Here is a 23141-nt window from a genome sequence, read left to right as displayed (position 1 = left end):
TTTTCCCAGATGTTTCCATGTCCCTATAATGAACCATCTTTCAAAGTCATTTAGATCTTTTCCTCTTGCCATCTTGATCCCAAATTGAGGTCAGCTGAGCCTTCGCAGCATTTTTATACATGCCACAGTGCATGGTAGGATGTTAATTGCTTAATTGTATCATGCAGTACACTGCAGTACATTTAATTGGGAATAATTTCATTTTTTCATTTTATTTCAGTAAAGGTGAATGTGAAAGTAGGTTATTCCTTGTATGGATTGTCTGGAAAAAGCATCACTACTTGAAACATCAACTTAACAATGCTAAAGTCCCGACTGTCCAGAATTTGCTTTCTCTGGGCAGTCGAGCAGTCCTTATTGTTCAGCCTTGACTCTTACTTACTCTTACTGAAAACTGCTAGAACCAATGGAAAACATACCTGGGTTATGCAATATAGACAGAAAGACATGATAAACACATGATAAACGTTTAAGAATTTTTATTAGCAATGAATAATATATTGTTTCCTCAACATACAGTGCAATAATTCAAACATTTCAGCGTGGGTAGAACAGTGTTGTATTGTCTTTGTAAACAGCTAGCCAAAACATTTAATCCATTTTCCCTGAACCTGGTGCAAAAGGATTTGTATGCTAGTTTCTGTGGTGCTTGGTTATCAATGTAGGAAATGGTTACTAAAGAAAAAGCCTATACCTGTCCTAAGTACCCTGTCCTAAGAGGGAAATGCACAATTATTTCTATATATCCTGCAGTATTTTTATTTTCTTAATGCTAGTTATTTGTTATAAAAACATGAAATTGGCACATCATAATGGCATAAACTACATAAGTTAATGGCATAATGGCATAAATTACATAAGTTTTTATTCTGTTAAATATTTATTCAGAGCCTTACATATACAATGCATTTAAAAAAAAAAACTTTCCTTTTAAAATCTCTCCAGTTAAGAGACTTAATTTCCTTTGCCTGGTCATTTTTTATTTAGTATTTCGCTTTCAGTTTCATGCATGAATGTATGTTAAGAAGGCTGAGGAGAGGCTCAGTAGCCATTTCATTTTGATCTTGTATAACATGGTGCATGAAAGAATCTGATGGAAAATATTGTTTAACAGATTATGGTTATGATTCTGTATTTTTCCTGGTATGCTTATTCATAAGAGGGTTTCCAATTTCACATTTCTAGAGTGACACTCAGTTTTTCAGCCTTAATCCATTAAATTTCAAGACAGATCTATTCACAGATTTTTTAAAAATACATTCACAAAGTGCAGGTTTGCGATTTAACTGAATTTCCAATAGATGGAGATATTATAACCAAAATATGTCACAATATCTAGAATAATCTTTTTTAGGTGCATTTCTCTCCAAAATTATTCACTATCACAAGTTAACAAATTATAATGAAAATGGGTAACAGTTTTCAAAATTCCTGAGCTTAATTTACCAAGGACAGTTTCCAGAAAGTTTTTGGGAAGTTTCCCTTTGCAACCCAAGTCGCATCATATCAAAGCCATATGTACCCCTGCTCTACCTGGATGATTCTCTTTGATTTGATAAATTCATGTGAAGTCAACACAAATGATTGATTATTGATTAGCTCAAAACTTGTGCAATTTATCAATGTATTACGATACACAGTGAGCTCAATAATGGGACAAAGAAATGTTTTTTCTTGATTTGGCCCTGTACTCCACAATTTTAGAATTGTAATCAAAAAATGTGTGATTTTTATGCATTTTGGTTTCACCATGTAGAAATTACAGCATTTTTTATACATTGCTTTTTGGAGTCTGTTATTGGCGTTTGTCAACAAGAGGATCTGAGTTGTGCCAATGAAAGTTAAAGAAGTCATTATAAGGCTGAAAAATAAGACAGAGCAGTCAAAAACATAGGCCAAACCTAAGGCTTACCAAAATTAACTCTTTGGAACATCGTTAGGAAGAAAGAGACCACTGGTGAACTCGCAAAAGGCCTGGGAGGCCAAGGAGCACCTCAACCGTTGATGACCGAAGGATTATAACTGTAATAAAGAAAAACCCCAAACACCTGTCTGGCAGATCAGAAACACTCTTCAGTAGGCAGGTGTGGATGTGTCAGTAACATTGCAGACAGAACTACAGAAGCTACACTGCAATATGCAAACCACTTGTTAGTGACAAAACAGGATGGCCAGGTATCAGTTTGCTAAGAAGAGCAAATGAGACCAAAATAGACTTGTATCAGTGTGATGGCAAGAGTGGAGGCCAAAAGGAACTTCCCAAGATCTAAAGCACCCCCCACCCCTCACCCCACCACATCTGGGAAACATGGTGGTGGGAGTGTCATGGTTTGGGAAAATATGGTTATCACAGGTACTGGCTCACTTGTATTCACTGATGATATAACTGCTGATAGCAGAATGAATTCTGAAGTGTACAGAAGCCATTTATCTAAGTTCAAGCAAATGCTTCCAAACTCATTGGACGGTGCTTTATTCTCTAGAAAGACAATGATCCCAAACTTACTGCTAAAGCAACAAATTTATTTTTCAAAGACAAAAACTGAAAAACTTACTCCCAATCTGAATAAAATTGAACATGATTTTCATATACTGAAGAGAAAACTTGGAAACTAGCTGCCAAAACAAGCTGTAGTACAGGCCTGGCATGCAAAGGATAGTAATAAACATGACTACTTTCATTTATGTAACATTATTATGCCCCAACGTTATGGTTCCCTAAAATGGGGATTATGTATAAAAACTGCTGTAATTTGCTGTAATGGTGAAACTGAATGAAATGTGTAAAAATGTTCACTTTAACCACGTGTGAATTGTTTGATTACAAATCTAAAATTGGGAGTACACAAATAAACATCATGAAAAAAATGTTTTTTCATAATGTTTTCTAAAAAATTAGAAAAATGTTGTATGTTCTTAAACTAAAGGTAAAAATGATGTGCACAATAAATGTAAGCCGTGTGCATGTGCATGCATGCAAGGAAGATGCACTTTGCTGAAAATCTCACTATGGATAGTTTACCAAATTTGGTGACACTGAATCATAATTGTATGAATTTAAAACAAAACAGTTAATCATAAATGCATGATACAACCTAAGTTGTTGATCATGATTCAGCAAATTTGATGATTTATGAAGCTCCATGATGTATTGTAAAATTGCAGACAATTTAAGTGAAGTATGATATCTAGAGCTTGGTTATAATTTTTTGAGCCTTGCAGAAATGGAGGACAAATTAAAAGTGGTATACCAAAAGAAACAATGAAGTCCAGAAATATAAATCCAAGTCAAGAAGTATAAATCCATGATGATCTTTCGACAGCATCAAACTGATAGTTGATAACAATAACACCCCAGTCCTAGGAATGAACAGAAAGCAAAGTGGTAAATAGTTTTAAATCAAATATAATTTTTATTGTTAAAAGTACTGTTTGATTGATATGCATTATGCCCTTAAATGTTGTAAATGTTTTTAACTGGATCTCAAAAATAAGCTTATCAACAAGTTATACTTACTCACGTACATACTCACGTATTCTTAATGGATTTTGGTATAGTGCTGGCCTGTAAACCAATAAAGAAAAGATATTGGTCATTTCACAGAGAAATAGCAATGCCATTGCTTACAAGTCTTGGCTGAATATGTTCCTTTCCAGGATAAGCCTTTAAAGATATAGTAATATACCCAAGGGGTGTCGAGATACTTTTTGTCATATAGTGTGTGTGTGTGTGTGTGTATGTATATACACACATATATATATGTGTATATAGTTGCAATCAAAATTATTCCACCCCTGTGGAATAATACATTCCTAAATATTTTTAAATGTATGCTTTTTGGGAAACTAAAAAAACAACATGTATGTCACTTGTGTGTTCTGTTAAAATTCAAAATAAAAATGTCTTTTTTAAGATTTCCGAGTAGCATGTGAATTTTGTATTGCGGCCCTATCATAAATATTCAACCCCCATTCAATATCACCATTTTTTAAATATTTGCTGGTCTGTAGAGTGACTAAATTTTATGGAAACACACACATATAAATCCCACTGATGCACTTCTTCACATCAATTTGAAGCTGACTAGCAAACATGCCAAAGACAAAGGAGCTCTGTCAAAAGTTAAGAGAATAAATTATTTCATTGCATAAAAAAGGCAATGGATACAAAAAGATCTCCAATATATTGAAAGTTCAATGAGACACAATTGGCAGCATTGTAAGGAAGTTTGAAAGTCATGGAATAGTGGACGGAAGAGTAAAGTTACATCAACTGGTATCAGGCACATCATAAGAACTGCTGAGAAAAACCCCTCATATTACTGCCAAAGGCTTACAGGATGACCTTTTGAAAGCTGGAACAAAAGTATCAGTACAGACGATAAGAAGGATATTGTACATGCAAGGCCTTCATGGCCGGACACCTCGCCACACTCCAATCTTAACCAGTAAGCATATGAAAAATCGACTTGAATATGCAAGACGTCATTTGGATAAGTCTATGGAGTTTTGGGAGAATATTTTATGGAGTGACAAGACAAAAATGGAATTGTTTGGACCCATGGATAAGCGGTATGTCTGGCGCAAGAAAGGTGCAGCCTATGACAAGAAGAACACCATCCCCACAGTCAAGTATGGAGGTGTGTCAGTCCTTCTGTGGGGGTGTTTTGCTGCTTCTGGTACTGGCTTCACATCTTCAGTGTGTGACTGGCACCATGGATTCCTTCCTCAGTGCATAAACTGAAGCTTGGTGATCATTGGACTTTCCAGCAAGACAATGATCCCAAGCATACATCCAAGTCAACCAAAGCTTGGTTCAGGGAACGATCTTGGAATGTCCTTGACTGGCCTTCTCAGTCCCCAGATTTAAATCCCATTGAAAATCTTTGGTGGGATTTGAAGAAAGCAGTGGCATCACGAAAACCAAAGAATATTGGTGAATTTGAAGAATTTGCACAGAAAGAATGGGCCAAGATTCCAAAAGAGAGGTATCAGAGGCTTGTGAGCACTTATAGGAAGCGTTTATTGGAAGTTATAAAAGCTAAAGGATGTTCCACAAAGTACTGATTTTGGGGGTTGAATAATTTGGTCATTGATTTTTTTGTGGAGAATTTCATTTTTTTTCCTTATAACAAATAGTAAACTCAGCTGTATGTTTTCAAAATCACTTGAACATGTTCTAATAAACATGTATTTCTGTTTACAAAGGCCTTAATTGATACATTGTCATGAAATTTTATTCACATCACAAAGACATCTTATGGGTTAGAGGGGTTGAATAATTTTGATTGCAACAGTATATATATACACACACTCACACACACACACACACACACACACAAAGTTACTTGGTTATGTTACTTACATGACTTGTAGCCTGTAATCTCGCCATCTTCGCACTTGACTTCAACTTCATCGTCCCAATATATGTTGATATAATAACCATATTTGCATTTGATTTTGATTTTTTTCCCCTCTAACACATATGTCCTTACTTTTAGATCCCTGAGATTATATTTTGGATGTATTTGTTCTATCACACAAGGACCTAAAGGAAAAGAGAAGGTACCCATTAGATTTTGTTTGCCAAAGCCACAATATGTTGTTGTTCTTCTACAAAACTATTGTTTGCTCGCAGACTACTGTTCTTCAGCTCCAGGGTTTCTCAAACTTCCCTTAGCGATGCTAGATTCAGAGCAGATATATTGAGCAGCATCAACCTCTCCAAGCATGAATGTACAGTACAGGCCAAAATTATTAGACCAACTACAGTAAAAAAAAAAAAAACTTCAGGGAAAGAAGAATTCAGTTAATATACATTATGCAATAACAAACCAAAGTACAAACATTTTTTTTCATTTTCTACCTACAATAACACAAAAAGATGACTTTTACTTAAAAAATAATCTTAGACACTACTTTCCTCAAAATGGCCTCCTTTGGCTATAATTACATTTAAACAAATTATTGGAAGTCTTTCCAATCATTTTGCAAAGTGGGAGTTGGAGAGGTGTGAGGGAGGTGGAGGGGTAATTAAATTGACTGAAATCTTATCTACCTTAAGTTTTTAAAACCCCAGGTAGCCTAATACTTTTAGCTAGTAAAATAGGCACTAAAGTTTATGAGGATCAGATTGATGAATAATGACAGTAATAATATTGTGAAAAATTGGACTGCTTATTATTTATGTTTTTCCTCTTTGTTTTATTAATTTGTTTGTGTTAGCTCGGCTATACTTCCATTGCCGTCTGAAGCCCTGTGAAAATCAAACTGCTGTTTGTTTGCATTTGGCACATACACTGTGCGCTGGAAGTATTGGTATTGGCTTGCTTTAAAAAAAAAAAAAAAAAATAGTAGGTAAAGGGAGGAGAGGGGAAGAGAAAAAGGAAAATGATGTATATATGTGTATGTGCATATGTATGCATGTGTGTATGTATATCTATGAATGTGTATGTGTGTTTATGTATATATACACAGGTGACAAAATACAATCTGTCTCATCATCGCTTTTTTAGGTAACTGCAAGTGCAAAGTTATATTTGCCACCCCAGGTGCTGTCAATTTAACCCCAAGCCCTAAAAACAGTGGAAACTGTCATGTTACGGGGGCTAGGACCCAGGCGCGGAGTGGGAACAAACACGAAAATGTAGATACAAATAAGACTTTACTAACAAAAACTGAACAAACAAAGAGCCACAAGGGGCATATAAACTAAAAGAATACAAAAACAGAACTTCACAAGAACAGAAAACAAATGGCAGAAGCACAAGCAAGCCAAAACCACGGGCAGGAACAAACGGCCAGAACAAACACAAGTAGGAAACAAACACAAAGAACCAGCACTCGAGTCAAGAGGACAAAGAACTTAAATAGACAGGGGTAACAAGACACAGGTGAACTCAAAGAACAGTCAAAACAAAAAAGGAGGGGATAACAAGACCCCATGGTGTCCCCATGGTTGAAAAAGCGTCGCTAAAGTGCCCTCTAGAGTGGCGAAAATGAGGGGAAGTGCCTTATTGGCTGCCCTTCGCATGGGAAAAAAATGATTGAGTGCCCTCTAGGGACGTTCCCTACAGGTGCCTTTCTGATGAAAAAAACTCATGAAGTGCCCTCTTAGATGCCCTTCCAAGTGAGAAACCACGGTGCATCATAGCTTTAGGCGTGCTGGTGGGGCACCATGTTGTGCAGTAGGTGCCCTTTTTATTTTTTCGCCCCAGCCCTTCAAACAGCCTGAGTCCGCCACTGGGAACCAGTTCCAGTGACAGCCATACATGCCCACGCCATAACACTACCTCCACCATACTTCACAGATGAGGTGGTATGCTTTGGATAATGAGCAGTTCCTTCCCTTCTCCATACTCATCTCTTCCCATCATTCTGGTACAAGTTGACCGTTGTCTCATCTGTCCATAGGATGTTGTTCCAGAACTGTACAGACTTTTCTAGATGTTTTTTTTTTTTTGGCAAACTCTAATCTTCCTGTTTTTGAGGCTTACCAATAGTTTACATCTTGTGGTAAACCCTCTGTATTTACTCTGGTGAAGTCTTCTCTTGATTGTTGACTTTGACACTGATACGCCTACCTCTTGGAGGGTGTTCTTGATCTGGCCAACTGTTGTGAAGGGGTTTTTCTTCACCAGGGAAAGTATTTTTCTGTCATCCACCACAGTTGTTTTCCGTGGTCTTCCGGGCCTTTTGGTGTTCCTGAGCTCACCAGTGCGCTCTTTCTTTTTTAAAATGTACCAAATAGTTGATTTGGCCACACCTAATGTTTTTGCTATATCTCTGATGGGTTCTTTGTTTTTTTTCAGCCTAATGATGGCTTGCTTCACCGACAGTGACAGCTGTTTGGACTTCATTTTGAGAGTTAACAGCAACAGATACCAAATGCAAATGCCATGCTTGAAATAAATTCTAGACCTTTTATCTGCTGACTTGTAAATGAAATAATGAGGGAATAACACACACCTGGCCATGGAAAAGCTGAGCAGCCAATTGTCCAATTACCTTTGGTCCCTTAAAAAGGGGGGGACCACATATAAAAAGTGATGTAATTCCTACACGGTTCACCCGATTTGGATGTAAATAACTTCAAATTAAAGCTGAAGGTCTGCATTTGAGATCATATTCATTATTTAATTTCAACTCCAATATGCTGTGTTAGACAACTAAAACAACGATAACTTTGTCAATGTCCAAATATTTATGGACCTGACTGTATTGTGACAGATAGGAGAATCTTCTTTAACTTTGTCTAGTTCCTGTTTTTCTTTTTTCCTTTCATTTTTCTTCTTTCTCTTTCTTTTCTTTTTATTTATCATGTTGGTTTTGTTTGTTTCTTCTTTTCTGTACTAACAAAAAAGTACAGATCAAGAGCGAGATCAGTGCAAACCAAAACCAACATGGCTGAAACGTTTTCATGGTGCTTTTGTTTATTTTGTCTTTTTTATTTTAGTTATTTATTTTTACCTGGAACCCATGAGGGCAAAATGAAAAGCTTTGCATTTGTTTAAAAGCTCGCTCTCAAAAAATAAATCTTGGGAAAACCCAGAATTACCGCATCTCCCCATGTCTTTCTATCTTGTCCCTCCCAAGGGTGTCTCCTGGTGTGTGACAGTTGCATACTTGTAGCTCTAGAAAAACTACTTTTTGTGGGAATGCCAGTTTGCAATCATCATACTGTAGTTTACAATGACATAATATGCAATGTTACTTTGCTTTCTGAAATAGTGGATGCATGATGCATATTTGACACAGTGCACTGTACATGAGATATTTCATGATTTGAAATGGACTGCAAGATAGAACAAGAGAGTAACAGTAGGAGGGATAATATGTGCCAAAAGAACCGTCGGCAGTCCCACAAGAACCGGTGTTTTTCTGCATTTACGCAAATTATTTTCATTGGAGCATTCATTAGTAGCAAAATTGTTAGATTTGCAGATGACAACATTTAAGGGTTTAGCAAATAAAGCAAATCTGCATCACTAATCCGAGAAGATTTAAATCGAATCCAAGTTATATGTATATACAATAGTTAATTGTAAAGTTTTGTGCATAGGAAATAAACATTAAAAATAAATGAGTTAAAAAACAATTTAGATTAAATTCTATTGGTTGAAGAAAAAGGATATCATTAGAAAAAAGGTAAATTAAGGTAAATTTCACATTGATTACAGAGAGAACTATCAACACAATACAGCTGGCCAGGTCATATACTAGTGGCAGAAAAGGTTGTACTACAAGCATATGCTGTGTAGCTAATGCTAGCAAAACTATAAAAATGATATTCGTTCATTTCTGGAAAGCTTTTCTGTCCAGCTCCTGCTAAAAAAAAGAATAAACTGCTCTTGATTACATGCATAAAATACATTTTGTGATATACTCACCTATACAAACTGGAAATGGTTCCCATTCCCCCTCGTGGCATCTTACTTTTCTCTCATCTTTAAGTTTATACTGGAGTTTACATTGATACGTAACTACAGTCTCTCCGTTTTCCACCTCTGTTGATACAATATCTCCATTTTCCGGGACTGGTGGCTTCGGACACGTTTTCTGTGGACCTGAAATGATGAAATTGTATTGGGTCTAGTCAAGAGTCAGCTATTAATATGTCATGTCATCGATGACGAGAAGGGTTTGTGGTCAAATATATTTTTATCACACTCCAAAGACAGTTTGAAGGATGAAATGAGATGTCAAGGATTGTTCTGTATTGCTCAGCTTCCGATGGAAAAAATGGCCTACTGGAAAGATTTGTAAAGGTAAATTATTTTGAGACTTTCTAAATATCTTTCAAAATACACACATCCATATTTCCTTGGTAGTAGAAAGTAGACACCATTGATTTGAGAGGAGGCTTAAAAAACCTTTTGGAAATGATTATTTCCATTATTATTTCCAACATTGTACTCTAAATATGATTGCAAATCTGTGAATGTGTTGCCTTCATACTGTTAATAGAATCCTTTGAGAAGAAAATAATTGAAAAAAGAAAACTCACATATACACTCCACCTGGCCATCCCATTGTCCATTTTTACAAGTGATACTGTTTTTAGTTTTGGGTTCACATGGACTGTAGCATCTATATTCCAGCATTTCGCCTTCCATGTATGTTTTTTTGGGGGACTCCACATATCCATTTGGCAGGTCAGGTTTTTCACAGTAATCTTTTTATAAACGAAACACATGATTTTATTAAGTACTTGTTGCCTGGGAAATGTATGTCCGTACACTATATCTCTGATGGGTTCTTTGTTTTTTTTCAGCCTAATGATGGCTTGCTTCACCGACAGTGACAGCTGTTTGGACTTCATTTTGAGAGTTAACAGCAACAGATACCAAATGCAAATGCCATGCTTGAAATAAATTCTAGACCTTTTATCTGCTGACTTGTAAATGAAATAATGAGGGAATAACACACACCTGGCCATGGAAAAGCTGAGCAGCCAATTGTCCAATTACCTTTGGTCCCTTAAAAAGGGGGGGACCACATATAAAAAGTGATGTAATTCCTACACGGTTCACCCGATTTGGATGTAAATAACTTCAAATTAAAGCTGAAGGTCTGCATGTGAGATCATATTCATTATTTAATTTCAACTCCAATATGCTGTGTTAGACAGCTAAAATAACGATAACTTTGTCAATGCCCAAATATTTATGGACCTGACTGTATTGTGACAGATAGGATAATCTTCTTTAACTTTGTCTAGTTCCTGTTTTTCTTCCTTTTCCAATTTTTCCTTTCATTTTTCTTCTTTCTCTTTCTTTTCTTTTTATTTATCATGTTGGTTTTGTTTGTTTCTTCTTTTCTGTACTAACAAAAAAGTACAGATCAAGAGCGAGATCAGTGCAAACCAAAACCAACATGGCTGAAACGTTTTCATGGTGCTTTTGTTTATTTTGTCTTTTTTATTTTAGTTATTTATTTTTACCTGGAACCCATGAGGGCAAAATGAAAAGCTTTGCATTTGTTTAAAAGCTCGCTCTCAAAAAATAAATCTTGGGAAAACCCAGAATTACCGCATCTCCCCATGTCTTTCTATCTTGTCCCTCCCAAGGGTGTCTCCTGGTGTGTGACAGTTGCATACTTGTAGCTCTAGAAAAACTACTTTTTGTGGGAATGCCAGTTTGCAATCATCATACTGTAGTTTACAATGACATAATATGCAATGTTACTTTGCTTTCTGAAATAGTGGATGCATGATGCATATTTGACACAGTGCACTGTACATGAGATATTTCATGATTTGAAATGGACTGCAAGATAGAACAAGAGAGTAACAGTAGGAGGGATAATATGTGCCAAAAGAACCGTCGGCAGTCCCACAAGAATCGGTGTTTTTCTGCATTTACGCAAATTATTTTCATTGGAGCATTCATTAGTAGCAAAATTGTTAGATTTGCAGATGACAATACTTAAGGGTTTAGCAAATAAAGCAAATCTACATCACTAATCTGAGAAGATTTAAATCGAATCCAAGTTATATATATATATATACAATAGTTAATTGTAAAGTTTTGTGCATAGGAAATAAACATTAAAAATAAATGAGTTAAAAAACAATTTAGATTAAATTCTATTGGTTGAAGAAAAAGGATATCATTAGAAAAAAGGTAAATTAAGGTAAATTTCACATTGATTACAGAGAGAACTATCGACACAATACAGCTGGCCAGGTCATATACTAGTGGCAGAAAAGGTTGTACTACAAGCATATGCTGTGTAGCTAATGCTAGCAAAACTATAAAAATGATATTCGTTCATTTCTTGAAAGCTTTTCTGTCCAGCTCCTGCTAAAAAAAAGAATAAACTGCTCTTGATTACATGCATAAAATACATTTTGTGATATACTCACCTATACAAACTGGAAATGGTTCCCATTCCCCCTCGTGGCATCTTACTTTTCTCTCATCTTTAAGTTTATAATGGAGTTTACATTGATATGTAACTACAGTCTCTCCGTTTTCCACCTCTGTTGATACAATATCTCCATTTTCCGGGACTGGTGGCTTCTGACACGTTTTCTGTGGACCTGAAATGATGAAATTGTATTGGGTCTAGTCAAGAGTCAGCTATTAATATGTCATGTCATCAATGACGAGAAGGGTTTGTGGTCAAATATATTTTTATCACACTCCAAAGACAGTTTGAAGGATGAAATGAGATGTCAAGGATTGTTCTGTATTGCTCAGCTTCCGATGGAAAAAATGGCCTACTGGAAAGATTTGTAAAGGTAAATTATTTTGAGACTTTCTAAATATCTTTCAAAATACACACATCCATATTTCCTTGGTAGTAGAAAGTAGACACCATTGATTTGAGAGGAGGCTTAAAAAACCTTTTGGAAATGATTATTTCCATTATTATTTCCAACATTGTACTCTAAATATGATTGCAAATCTGTGAATGTGTTGCCTTCATACTGTTAATAGAATCCTTTGAGAAGAAAATAATTGAAAAAAGAAAACTCACATATACACTCCACCTGGCCATCCCATTGTCCATTTTTACAAGTGATACTGTTTTTAGTTTTGGGTTCACATGGACTGTAGCATCTATATTCCAGCATTTCGCCTTCCATGTATGTTTTTTTGGGGGACTCCACATATCCATTTGGCAGGTCAGGTTTTTCACAGTAATCTTTTTATAAACGAAACACATGATTTTATTAAGTACTTGTTGCCTGGGAAATGTATGTCCGTACACTATATCTCTGATGGGTTCTTTGTTTTTTTTCAGCCTAATGATGGCTTGCTTCACCGACAGTGACAGCTGTTTGGACTTCATTTTGAGAGTTAACAGCAACAGATACCAAATGCAAATGCCATGCTTGAAATAAATTCTAGACCTTTTATCTGCTGACTTGTAAATGAAATAATGAGGGAATAACACACACCTGGCCATGGAAAAGCTGAGCAGCCAATTGTCCAATTACCTTTGGTCCCATAAAAAGGGGGGGGCCACATATAAAAAGTGATGTAATTCCTACACGGTTCACCCGATTTGGATGTAAATAACTTCAAATTAAAGCTGAAGGTCTGCATGTGAGATCATATTCATTATTTAATTTCAACTCCAATATGCTGTGTTAGACAGCTAAAATAACGATAACTTTGTCAATGTCCAAATATTTATGGACCTGACTGTATTGTGACAGATAGGATAATCTTCTTTAACTTTGTCTAGTTCCTGTTTTTCTTCCTTTTCCAATTTTTCCTTTCATTTTTCTTCTTTCTCTTTCTTTTCTTTTTATTTATCATGTTGGTTTTGTTTGTTTCTTCTTTTCTGTACTAACAAAAAAGTACAGATCAAGAGCGAGATCAGTGCAAACCAAAACCAACATGGCTGAAACGTTTTCATGGTGCTTTTGTTTATTTTGTCTTTTTTATTTTAGTTATTTATTTTTACCTGGAACCCATGAGGGCAAAATGAAAAGCTTTGCATTTGTTTAAAAGCTCGCTCTCAAAAAATAAATCTTGGGAAAACCCAGAATTACCGCATCTCCCCATGTCTTTCTATCTTGTCCCTCCCAAGGGTGTCTCCTGGTGTGTGACAGTTGCATACTTGTAGCTCTAGAAAAACTACTTTTTGTGGGAATGCCAGTTTGCAATCATCATACTGTAGTTTACAATGACATAATATGCAATGTTACTTTGCTTTCTGAAATAGTGGATGCATGATGCATATTTGACACAGTGCACTGTACATGAGATATTTCATGATTTGAAATGGACTGCAAGATAGAACAAGAGAGTAACAGTAGGAGGGATAATATGTGCCAAAAGAACCGTCGGCAGTCCCACAAGAACCGGTGTTTTTCTGCATTTACGCAAATTATTTTCATTGGAGCATTCATTAGTAGCAAAATTGTTAGATTTGCAGATGACAACATTTAAGGGTTTAGCAAATAAAGCAAATCTGCATCACTAATCCGAGAAGATTTAAATCGAATCCAAGTTATATGTATATACAATAGTTAATTGTAAAGTTTTGTGCATAGGAAATAAACATTAAAAATAAATGAGTTAAAAAACAATTTAGATTAAATTCTATTGGTTGAAGAAAAAGGATATCATTAGAAAAAAGGTAAATTAAGGTAAATTTCACATTGATTACAGAGAGAACTATCAACACAATACAGCTGGCCAGGTCATGTACTAGTGGCAGAAAAGGTTGTACTACAAGCATATGCTGTGTAGCTAATGCTAGCAAAACTATAAAAATGATATTCGTTCATTTCTGGAAAGCTTTTCTGTCCAGCTCCTGCTAAAAAAAAGAATAAACTGCTCTTGATTACATGCATAAAATACATTTTGTGATATACTCACCTATACAAACTGGAAATGGTTCCCATTCCCCCTCGTGGCATCTTACTTTTCTCTCATCTTTAAGTTTATACTGGAGTTTACATTGATACGTAACTACAGTCTCTCCGTTTTCCACCTCTGTTGATACAATATCTCCATTTTCCGGGACTGGTGGCTTCGGACACGTTTTCTGTGGACCTGAAATGATGAAATTGTATTGGGTCTAGTCAAGAGTCAGCTATTAATATGTCATGTCATCGATGACGAGAAGGGTTTGTGGTCAAATATATTTTTATCACACTCCAAAGACAGTTTGAAGGATGAAATGAGATGTCAAGGATTGTTCTGTATTGCTCAGCTTCCGATGGAAAAAATGGCCTACTGGAAAGATTTGTAAAGGTAAATTATTTTGAGACTTTCTAAATATCTTTCAAAATACACACATCCATATTTCCTTGGTAGTAGAAAGTAGACACCATTGATTTGAGAGGAGGCTTAAAAAACCTTTTGGAAATGATTATTTCCATTATTATTTCCAACATTGTACTCTAAATATGATTGCAAATCTGTGAATGTGTTGCCTTCATACTGTTAATAGAATCCTTTGAGAAGAAAATAATTGAAAAAAGAAAACTCACATATACACTCCACCTGGCCATCCCATTGTCCATTTTTACAAGTGATACTGTTTTTAGTTTTGGGTTCACATGGACTGTAGCATCTATATTCCAGCATTTCGCCTTCCATGTATGTTTTTTTGGGGGACTCCACATATCCATTTGGCAGGTCAGGTTTTTCACAGTAATCTTTTTATAAACGAAACACATGATTTTATTAAGTACTTGTTGCCTGGGAAATGTATGTCCGTACACTATATCTCTGATGGGTTCTTTGTTTTTTTTCAGCCTAATGATGGCTTGCTTCACCGACAGTGACAGCTGTTTGGACTTCATTTTGAGAGTTAACAGCAACAGATACCAAATGCAAATGCCATGCTTGAAATAAATTCTAGACCTTTTATCTGCTGACTTGTAAATGAAATAATGAGGGAATAACACACACCTGGCCATGGAAAAGCTGAGCAGCCAATTGTCCAATTACCTTTGGTCCCTTAAAAAGGGGGGGACCACATATAAAAAGTGATGTAATTCCTACACGGTTCACCCGATTTGGATGTAAATAACTTCAAATTAAAGCTGAAGGTCTGCATGTGAGATCATATTCATTATTTAATTTCAACTCCAATATGCTGTGTTAGACAGCTAAAATAACGATAACTTTGTCAATGCCCAAATATTTATGGACCTGACTGTATTGTGACAGATAGGATAATCTTCTTTAACTTTGTCTAGTTCCTGTTTTTCTTCCTTTTCCAATTTTTCCTTTCATTTTTCTTCTTTCTCTTTCTTTTCTTTTTATTTATCATGTTGGTTTTGTTTGTTTCTTCTTTTCTGTACTAACAAAAAAGTACAGATCAAGAGCGAGATCAGTGCAAACCAAAACCAACATGGCTGAAACGTTTTCATGGTGCTTTTGTTTATTTTGTCTTTTTTATTTTAGTTATTTATTTTTACCTGGAACCCATGAGGGCAAAATGAAAAGCTTTGCATTTGTTTAAAAGCTCGCTCTCAAAAAATAAATCTTGGGAAAACCCAGAATTACCGCATCTCCCCATGTCTTTCTATCTTGTCCCTCCCAAGGGTGTCTCCTGGTGTGTGACAGTTGCATACTTGTAGCTCTAGAAAAACTACTTTTTGTGGGAATGCCAGTTTGCAATCATCATACTGTAGTTTACAATGACATAATATGCAATGTTACTTTGCTTTCTGAAATAGTGGATGCATGATGCATATTTGACACAGTGCACTGTACATGAGATATTTCATGATTTGAAATGGACTGCAAGATAGAACAAGAGAGTAACAGTAGGAGGGATAATATGTGCCAAAAGAACCGTCGGCAGTCCCACAAGAATCGGTGTTTTTCTGCATTTACGCAAATTATTTTCATTGGAGCATTCATTAGTAGCAAAATTGTTAGATTTGCAGATGACAATACTTAAGGGTTTAGCAAATAAAGCAAATCTACATCACTAATCTGAGAAGATTTAAATCGAATCCAAGTTATATATATATATATACAATAGTTAATTGTAAAGTTTTGTGCATAGGAAATAAACATTAAAAATAAATGAGTTAAAAAACAATTTAGATTAAATTCTATTGGTTGAAGAAAAAGGATATCATTAGAAAAAAGGTAAATTAAGGTAAATTTCACATTGATTACAGAGAGAACTATCGACACAATACAGCTGGCCAGGTCATATACTAGTGGCAGAAAAGGTTGTACTACAAGCATATGCTGTGTAGCTAATGCTAGCAAAACTATAAAAATGATATTCGTTCATTTCTTGAAAGCTTTTCTGTCCAGCTCCTGCTAAAAAAAAGAATAAACTGCTCTTGATTACATGCATAAAATACATTTTGTGATATACTCACCTATACAAACTGGAAATGGTTCCCATTCCCCCTCGTGGCATCTTACTTTTCTCTCATCTTTAAGTTTATAATGGAGTTTACATTGATATGTAACTACAGTCTCTCCGTTTTCCACCTCTGTTGATACAATATCTCCATTTTCCGGGACTGGTGGCTTCTGACACGTTTTCTGTGGACCTGAAATGATGAAATTGTATTGGGTCTAGTCAAGAGTCAGCTATTAATATGTCATGTCATCAATGACGAGAAGGGTTTGTGGTCAAATATATTTTTATCACACTCCAAAGACAGTTTGAAGGATGAAATGAGATGTCAAGGATTGTTCTGTATTGCTCAGCTTCCGATGGACAAAATGGCCTACTGGAAAGATTTGTAAAGGTAAATTATTTTGAGACTTTCTAAATATCTTTCAAAATACACACATCCATATTTCCTTGGTAGTAGAAAGTAGACACCATTGATTTGAGAGGAGGCTTAAAAAACCTTTTGGAAATGATTATTTCCATTATTATTTCCAACATTGTACTCTAAATATGATTGCAAATCTGTGAATGTGTTGCCTTCATACTGTTAATAGAATCCTTTGAGAAGAAAATAATTGAAAAAAGAAAACTCACATATACACTCCACCTGGCCATCCCATTGTCCATTTTTACAAGTGATACTGTTTTTAGTTTTGGGTTCACATGGACTGTAGCATCTATATTCCAGCATTTCGCCTTCCATGTATGTTTTTTTGGGGGACTCCACATATCCATTTGGCAGGTCAGGTTTTTCACAGTAATCTTTTTATAAACGAAACACATGATTTTATTAAGTACTTGTTGCCTGGGAAATGTATGTCCGTACACTATATCTCTGATGGGTTCTTTGTTTTTTTTCAGCCTAATGATGGCTTGCTTCACCGACAGTGACAGCTGTTTGGACTTCATTTTGAGAGTTAACAGCAACAGATACCAAATGCAAATGCCATGCTTGAAATAAATTCTAGACCTTTTATCTGCTGACTTGTAAATGAAATAATGAGGGAATAACACACACCTGGCCATGGAAAAGCTGAGCAGCCAATTGTCCAATTACCTTTGGTCCCATAAAAAGGGGGGGGCCACATATAAAAAGTGATGTAATTCCTACACGGTTCACCCGATTTGGATGTAAATAACTTCAAATTAAAGCTGAAGGTCTGCATGTGAGATCATATTCATTATTTAATTTCAACTCCAATATGCTGTGTTAGACAGCTAAAATAACGATAACTTTGTCAATGTCCAAATATTTATGGACCTGACTGTATTGTGACAGATAGGATAATCTTCTTTAACTTTGTCTAGTTCCTGTTTTTCTTCCTTTTCCAATTTTTCCTTTCATTTTTCTTCTTTCTCTTTCTTTTCTTTTTATTTATCATGTTGGTTTTGTTTGTTTCTTCTTTTCTGTACTAACAAAAAAGTACAGATCAAGAGCGAGATCAGTGCAAACCAAAACCAACATGGCTGAAACGTTTTCATGGTGCTTTTGTTTATTTTGTCTTTTTTATTTTAGTTATTTATTTTTACCTGGAACCCATGAGGGCAAAATGAAAAGCTTTGCATTTGTTTAAAAGCTCGCTCTCAAAAAATAAATCTTGGGAAAACCCAGAATTACCGCATCTCCCCATGTCTTTCTATCTTGTCCCTCCCAAGGGTGTCTCCTGGTGTGTGACAGTTGCATACTTGTAGCTCTAGAAAAACTACTTTTTGTGGGAATGCCAGTTTGCAATCATCATACTGTAGTTTACAATGACATAATATGCAATGTTACTTTGCTTTCTGAAATAGTGGATGCATGATGCATATTTGACACAGTGCACTGTACATGAGATATTTCATGATTTGAAATGGACTGCAAGATAGAACAAGAGAGTAACAGTAGGAGGGATAATATGTGCCAAAAGAACCGTCGGCAGTCCCACAAGAATCGGTGTTTTTCTGCATTTACGCAAATGATTTTCATTGGAGCATTAGTAGCAAAATTGTTAGATTTGCAGATGACAACACTTAAGGGTTTAGCAAATAAAGCAAATCTACATCACTAATCCGAGAAGATTTAAATCGAATCCAAGTTATATATATATATATACAATAGTTAATTGCAAAGTTTTGTGCATAGGAAATAAACATTAAAAATAAATGAGTTAAAAAACAATTTAGATTAAATTCTATTGGTTGAAGAAAAAGGATATCATTAGAAAAAAGGTAAATTAAGGTAAATTTCACATTGATTACAGAGAGAACTATCGACACAATACAGCTGGCCAGGTCATATACTAGTGGCAGAAAAGGTTGTACTACAAGCATATGCTGTGTAGCTAATGCTAGCAAAACTATAAAAATGATATTCGTTCATTTCTGGAAAGCTTTTCTGTCCAGCTCCTGCTAAAAAAAAGAATAAACTGCTCTTGATTACATGCATAAAATACATTTTGTGATATACTCACCTATACAAACTGGAAATGGTTCCCATTCCCCCTCGTGGCATCTTACTTTTCTCTCATCTTTAAGTTTATAATGGAGTTTACATTGATATGTAACTACAGTCTCTCCGTTTTCCACCTCTGTTGATACAATATCTCCATTTTCCGGGACTGGTGGCTTCTGACACGTTTTCTGTGGACCTGAAATGATGAAATTGTATTGGGTCTAGTCAAGAGTCAGCTATTAATATGTCATGTCATCAATGACGAGAAGGGTTTGTGGTCAAATATATTTTTATCACACTCCAAAGACAGTTTGAAGGATGAAATGAGATGTCAAGGATTGTTCTGTATTGCTCAGCTTCCGATGGAAAAAATGGCCTACTGGAAAGATTTGTAAAGGTAAATTATTTTGAGACTTTCTAAATATCTTTCAAAATACACACATCCATATTTCCTTGGTAGTAGAAAGTAGACACCATTGATTTGAGAGGAGGCTTAAAAAACCTTTTGGAAATGATTATTTCCATTATTATTTCCAACATTGTACTCTAAATATGATTGCAAATCTGTGAATGTGTTGCCTTCATACTGTTAATAGAATCCTTTGAGAAGAAAATAATTGAAAAAAGAAAACTCACATATACACTCCACCTGGCCATCCCATTGTCCATTTTTACAAGTGATACTGTTGTTAGTTTTGGGTTCACATGGACTGTAGCATCTATATTCCAGCATTTCGCCTTCCATGTATGTTTTTTTGGGGGACTCCACATATCCATTTGGCAGGTCAGGTTTTTCACAGTAATCTTTTTATAAACGAAACACATGATTTTATTAAGTACTTGTTGCCTGGGAAATGTATGTCCGTATCACTACCATGTCATTTTCTTTAGTTGGATATGTGGTCAGCATGATGCTTCATTTAGTAATGCAGTCTGCATTACATTACATTACATTATAGGCATTTAGCAGACGCTCTTATCCAGAGCGACTTACACAACTTTTACATAGCATTTTACATTGTATCCATTTATACAGCTGGATATATACTGAAGCAATTTCGGTTAAGTACCTTGCTCAAGGGTACAACGGCAGTGTCCTACTCGGGAATCGAACCTACGACCTTTCGGTTACAAGTCTAGTTCCCTACCCACTGTGCTACACTCCGTCCTGCACGGTTGGTTTAACACGTCTGCCTATTTTTTTTAGCATCATTAATAGCATTCTAGTATTTCTTTTCTTATTACTGTACACATCGATTGGAGGATATACACTTACTCGTGCAATGTGGATACTTCCATTGTCCATTTATACATATTGCTTTAGATTCATCTCCAGGGATAAACGTGTCTTCACATTCATAGTCCACTTTTGCTCCATTTTCATATGGTCCTTCTTTCTTATGTACAAGCACTGCATTGTTGACCTTGTCCTCTGGGCTTGAGCATTTTGACCCTAAAAGGATATGCATTATTATACATTATGCCTTTCGTGACTATTGATTTCTTTCTTGCTTTACTAAATAGATCGTTTCAGCTAAATATTGCACCAAGACTTGCTTGGATGGGTTTGGACAGTTATTGTTATTTGTTCAGTATAATGTTGTAAAAGCCCAACTCTTTACATGTCACTAATGAGAGGTGCTACCAAATATTTCATACATTTTCAGGGGTTCAAGTCCCGAAGGGACTTTATTATTAATCTTCTTCAGAAATGTTTGCACTAATTCCCGTGAGATGGTAAATTGTAGAGACATGAAATTCTGCCAATTGATTGGAAGTTGTGTGCAAGTGCTGCCCAACAAATATGACCTCAATCGGAATGATGGGGGCGCTATAATTAAAGGTCAAAATTGAAAAGTCATAACTTCTACGCTGTGAGTCCAATTTACATGAAACTTGCTACAGACATCCATCTATCCTCACTCTACAAATTTTAGTTAGTTAGTGACATTGCTGGCCATAAAGGTGCTTCACATCTAAAAATGACCATTCAAGAATGTAAATTGTAACTGGATTTAGCTCGAATGCGTATATATGGGTATATCCTGGTACTATGTGGCACCTCGAGTGTCCCAGTAAAATAAATAAGAATTACAAACAGAAATATAGCCATTAATTATAAGTGTGTTGAAGGGTCCCTTTTCCCAAACCCAATACCTATCATTAAATAGTTTCCATGCAGACACAATCAAACCGTCATTTATTTTTATTTAGTTCTTGTATGATATGATGACTATTTTTTTCTTATAGTTCTTGTATGACATGATGATGATGGTCCTATGCTGCTGTTTGTTGTGCAATTGTGTCAAGTCAAATTCTTTGTATGTATAAATGGACTTGGCTATTACAATTACTCTGATTCTGACTAGTTCTTATTGCACTTCGCAGCTTTCACCTTCTAACGGTCCATGCTGGCTTGAACCCCGGAATTTCCGCTTGCAGATATATTTTTATTGTTTTTTTTTTTTTTGTCTTATGTCGATAACTATTCAACACAGTCAACACAACTTAATGATATTGTTTTGTGTAATGGACCTCAAAACTGGTTTGTGACTGCAGATAAAGTTAGCAACAGTGCCTCTGTTCTGCATAGAAGGTCCCTTTACAATGTTATTTCTTCTGAATATTAACAAAATAACCACAAAATATTTAATAATATCAGGCAGTTTAGCCATACAGTAATGATCTCGTTTTTATTCTATTTTTAACTTCAATTTATAAGTGGCTCAGATGAACCTACCATGTTTTAGTACTTACGAATGCATTTTGGGACAGCGCTCCATGTTCCATGTCTGCAGGTGACTTCTCTGTTCCCCTCAATTTCGTACAATTCTGTACACTGAAATTCCACTTTAGATAGATGAGTATATTTCGTCTTATATTTCGATGTAATTGTTGCATATTCAACATGTGGGGGAGGATTACACATTTTATCAGATGCTGTTGGGGATATTAAATGGGCATGGTTAATCAATTTCATTTTCTTCACAATCTCAACACTGTTAGGTTAATACAAGATAAACCTCTGCCATCTTGTTGCAGTTAGGCTGTTGGAGTCACTATTATTGTGCCACCCACACACACAACCCACTATAACACAAGGATAAAGTGGGTTGCGCTTGAAATTTCTTGAAATTGTCAGATGCGTGTGCATCCACTATGCACAACATGATGACATAATGGCATATTACAAAGAAAACAATTATATGTATTTTAGGAACAAAATCATTAGATTTACAGGACGTACATGTCATCTTGCATATATGTGATTGCACTTTTGTTATTTTGTACACTAAATTGTTCTTTAAATAATGTGAAAACATTGTTTGGATAAAATTTCGGTATTGCATTTTTTGGAGTTGTTGGAGGAACACATTCATTTTCACCTGTAAAAAAGTAACATATCCTTTAATGAATCTAAGCACTGTAAACACAATAAAGTAACGTCATGCCCAAATGGAAAAATGAAATGGCTGTTAAAAAGAATAAGCTTTGAGGGTATCAAGAGGCCTATTTTCTGTAATCCACCAGAATAATATATAAAGATAATACAAAAGGATAATACAAAAAATTCTATATTTCTGCCATGGTTACTAAGAATAAGTGAATAGTAAAGCTATGATATATAACACCTTCAGCAGGATAGTTGGCAGATTTTCACGTGTGTATCTGCCATGGGGGATTCTCAAGTCAGTAAGAAAATATTACAAACCTCCAAAAATTGATCCCATATTTTAAGTGAATGCTTGAATATTTCCCAACAACATTTTATTAGGTTCTTGAACTAGTGAGGAGCAACAATCTCCATACGAGTTCAGACAGAGGGGTTAAGTGGCATGACCTAGCCTTTCTAGCTACAATGAAAGTCCTA

At 35.5% G+C, this 23141-nt stretch overlaps 1 protein-coding gene across 9 annotated transcripts in view; it reads right to left on the bottom strand.

Annotated features, from left to right (window-relative positions):
* Window positions 1–462: 462 nt before the first annotated feature.
* Window positions 463–23141, bottom strand: part of LOC118225040 (complement factor H-like) — a 45282-nt gene continuing 22603 nt past the window's right edge. For 5 of the 9 annotated variants that reach the window (XM_035413036.1, XM_035413037.1, XM_035413033.1 and 2 more), the window contains 15 exons: window positions 22028–22210; window positions 20547–20723; window positions 19907–20074; window positions 19290–19466; window positions 17434–17601; window positions 16817–16993; window positions 14957–15124; window positions 14340–14516; window positions 12484–12651; window positions 11867–12043; window positions 10007–10174; window positions 9390–9566; window positions 5366–5548; window positions 3518–3565; window positions 463–3360 (listed from right to left, as the gene is read on the bottom strand). In XM_035413036.1, the coding sequence (XP_035268927.1) occupies window positions 3540–3565; window positions 5366–5548; window positions 9390–9566; window positions 10007–10174; window positions 11867–12043; window positions 12484–12651; window positions 14340–14516; window positions 14957–15124; window positions 16817–16993; window positions 17434–17601; window positions 19290–19466; window positions 19907–20074; window positions 20547–20723; window positions 22028–22210 (2294 nt within the window). In that variant the 3' untranslated portion in view covers window positions 463–3360; window positions 3518–3539. The remainder of the gene's footprint in view (window positions 3361–3517; window positions 3566–5365; window positions 5549–9389; window positions 9567–10006; window positions 10175–11866; window positions 12044–12483; window positions 12652–14339; window positions 14517–14956; window positions 15125–16816; window positions 16994–17433; window positions 17602–19289; window positions 19467–19906; window positions 20075–20546; window positions 20724–22027; window positions 22211–23141) is intronic. The other 4 variants (XM_035413031.1, XM_035413034.1, XM_035413035.1 and 1 more) reach the window with 4 other exon arrangements.

The sequence above is a fragment of the Anguilla anguilla genome, chromosome 4, assembly GCF_013347855.1.
Source record: "Anguilla anguilla isolate fAngAng1 chromosome 4, fAngAng1.pri, whole genome shotgun sequence".
Classification (NCBI taxonomy): Eukaryota; Metazoa; Chordata; class Actinopteri; order Anguilliformes; family Anguillidae; genus Anguilla; species Anguilla anguilla.
This window is presented reverse-complemented; position numbering and strand designations above follow the sequence as displayed.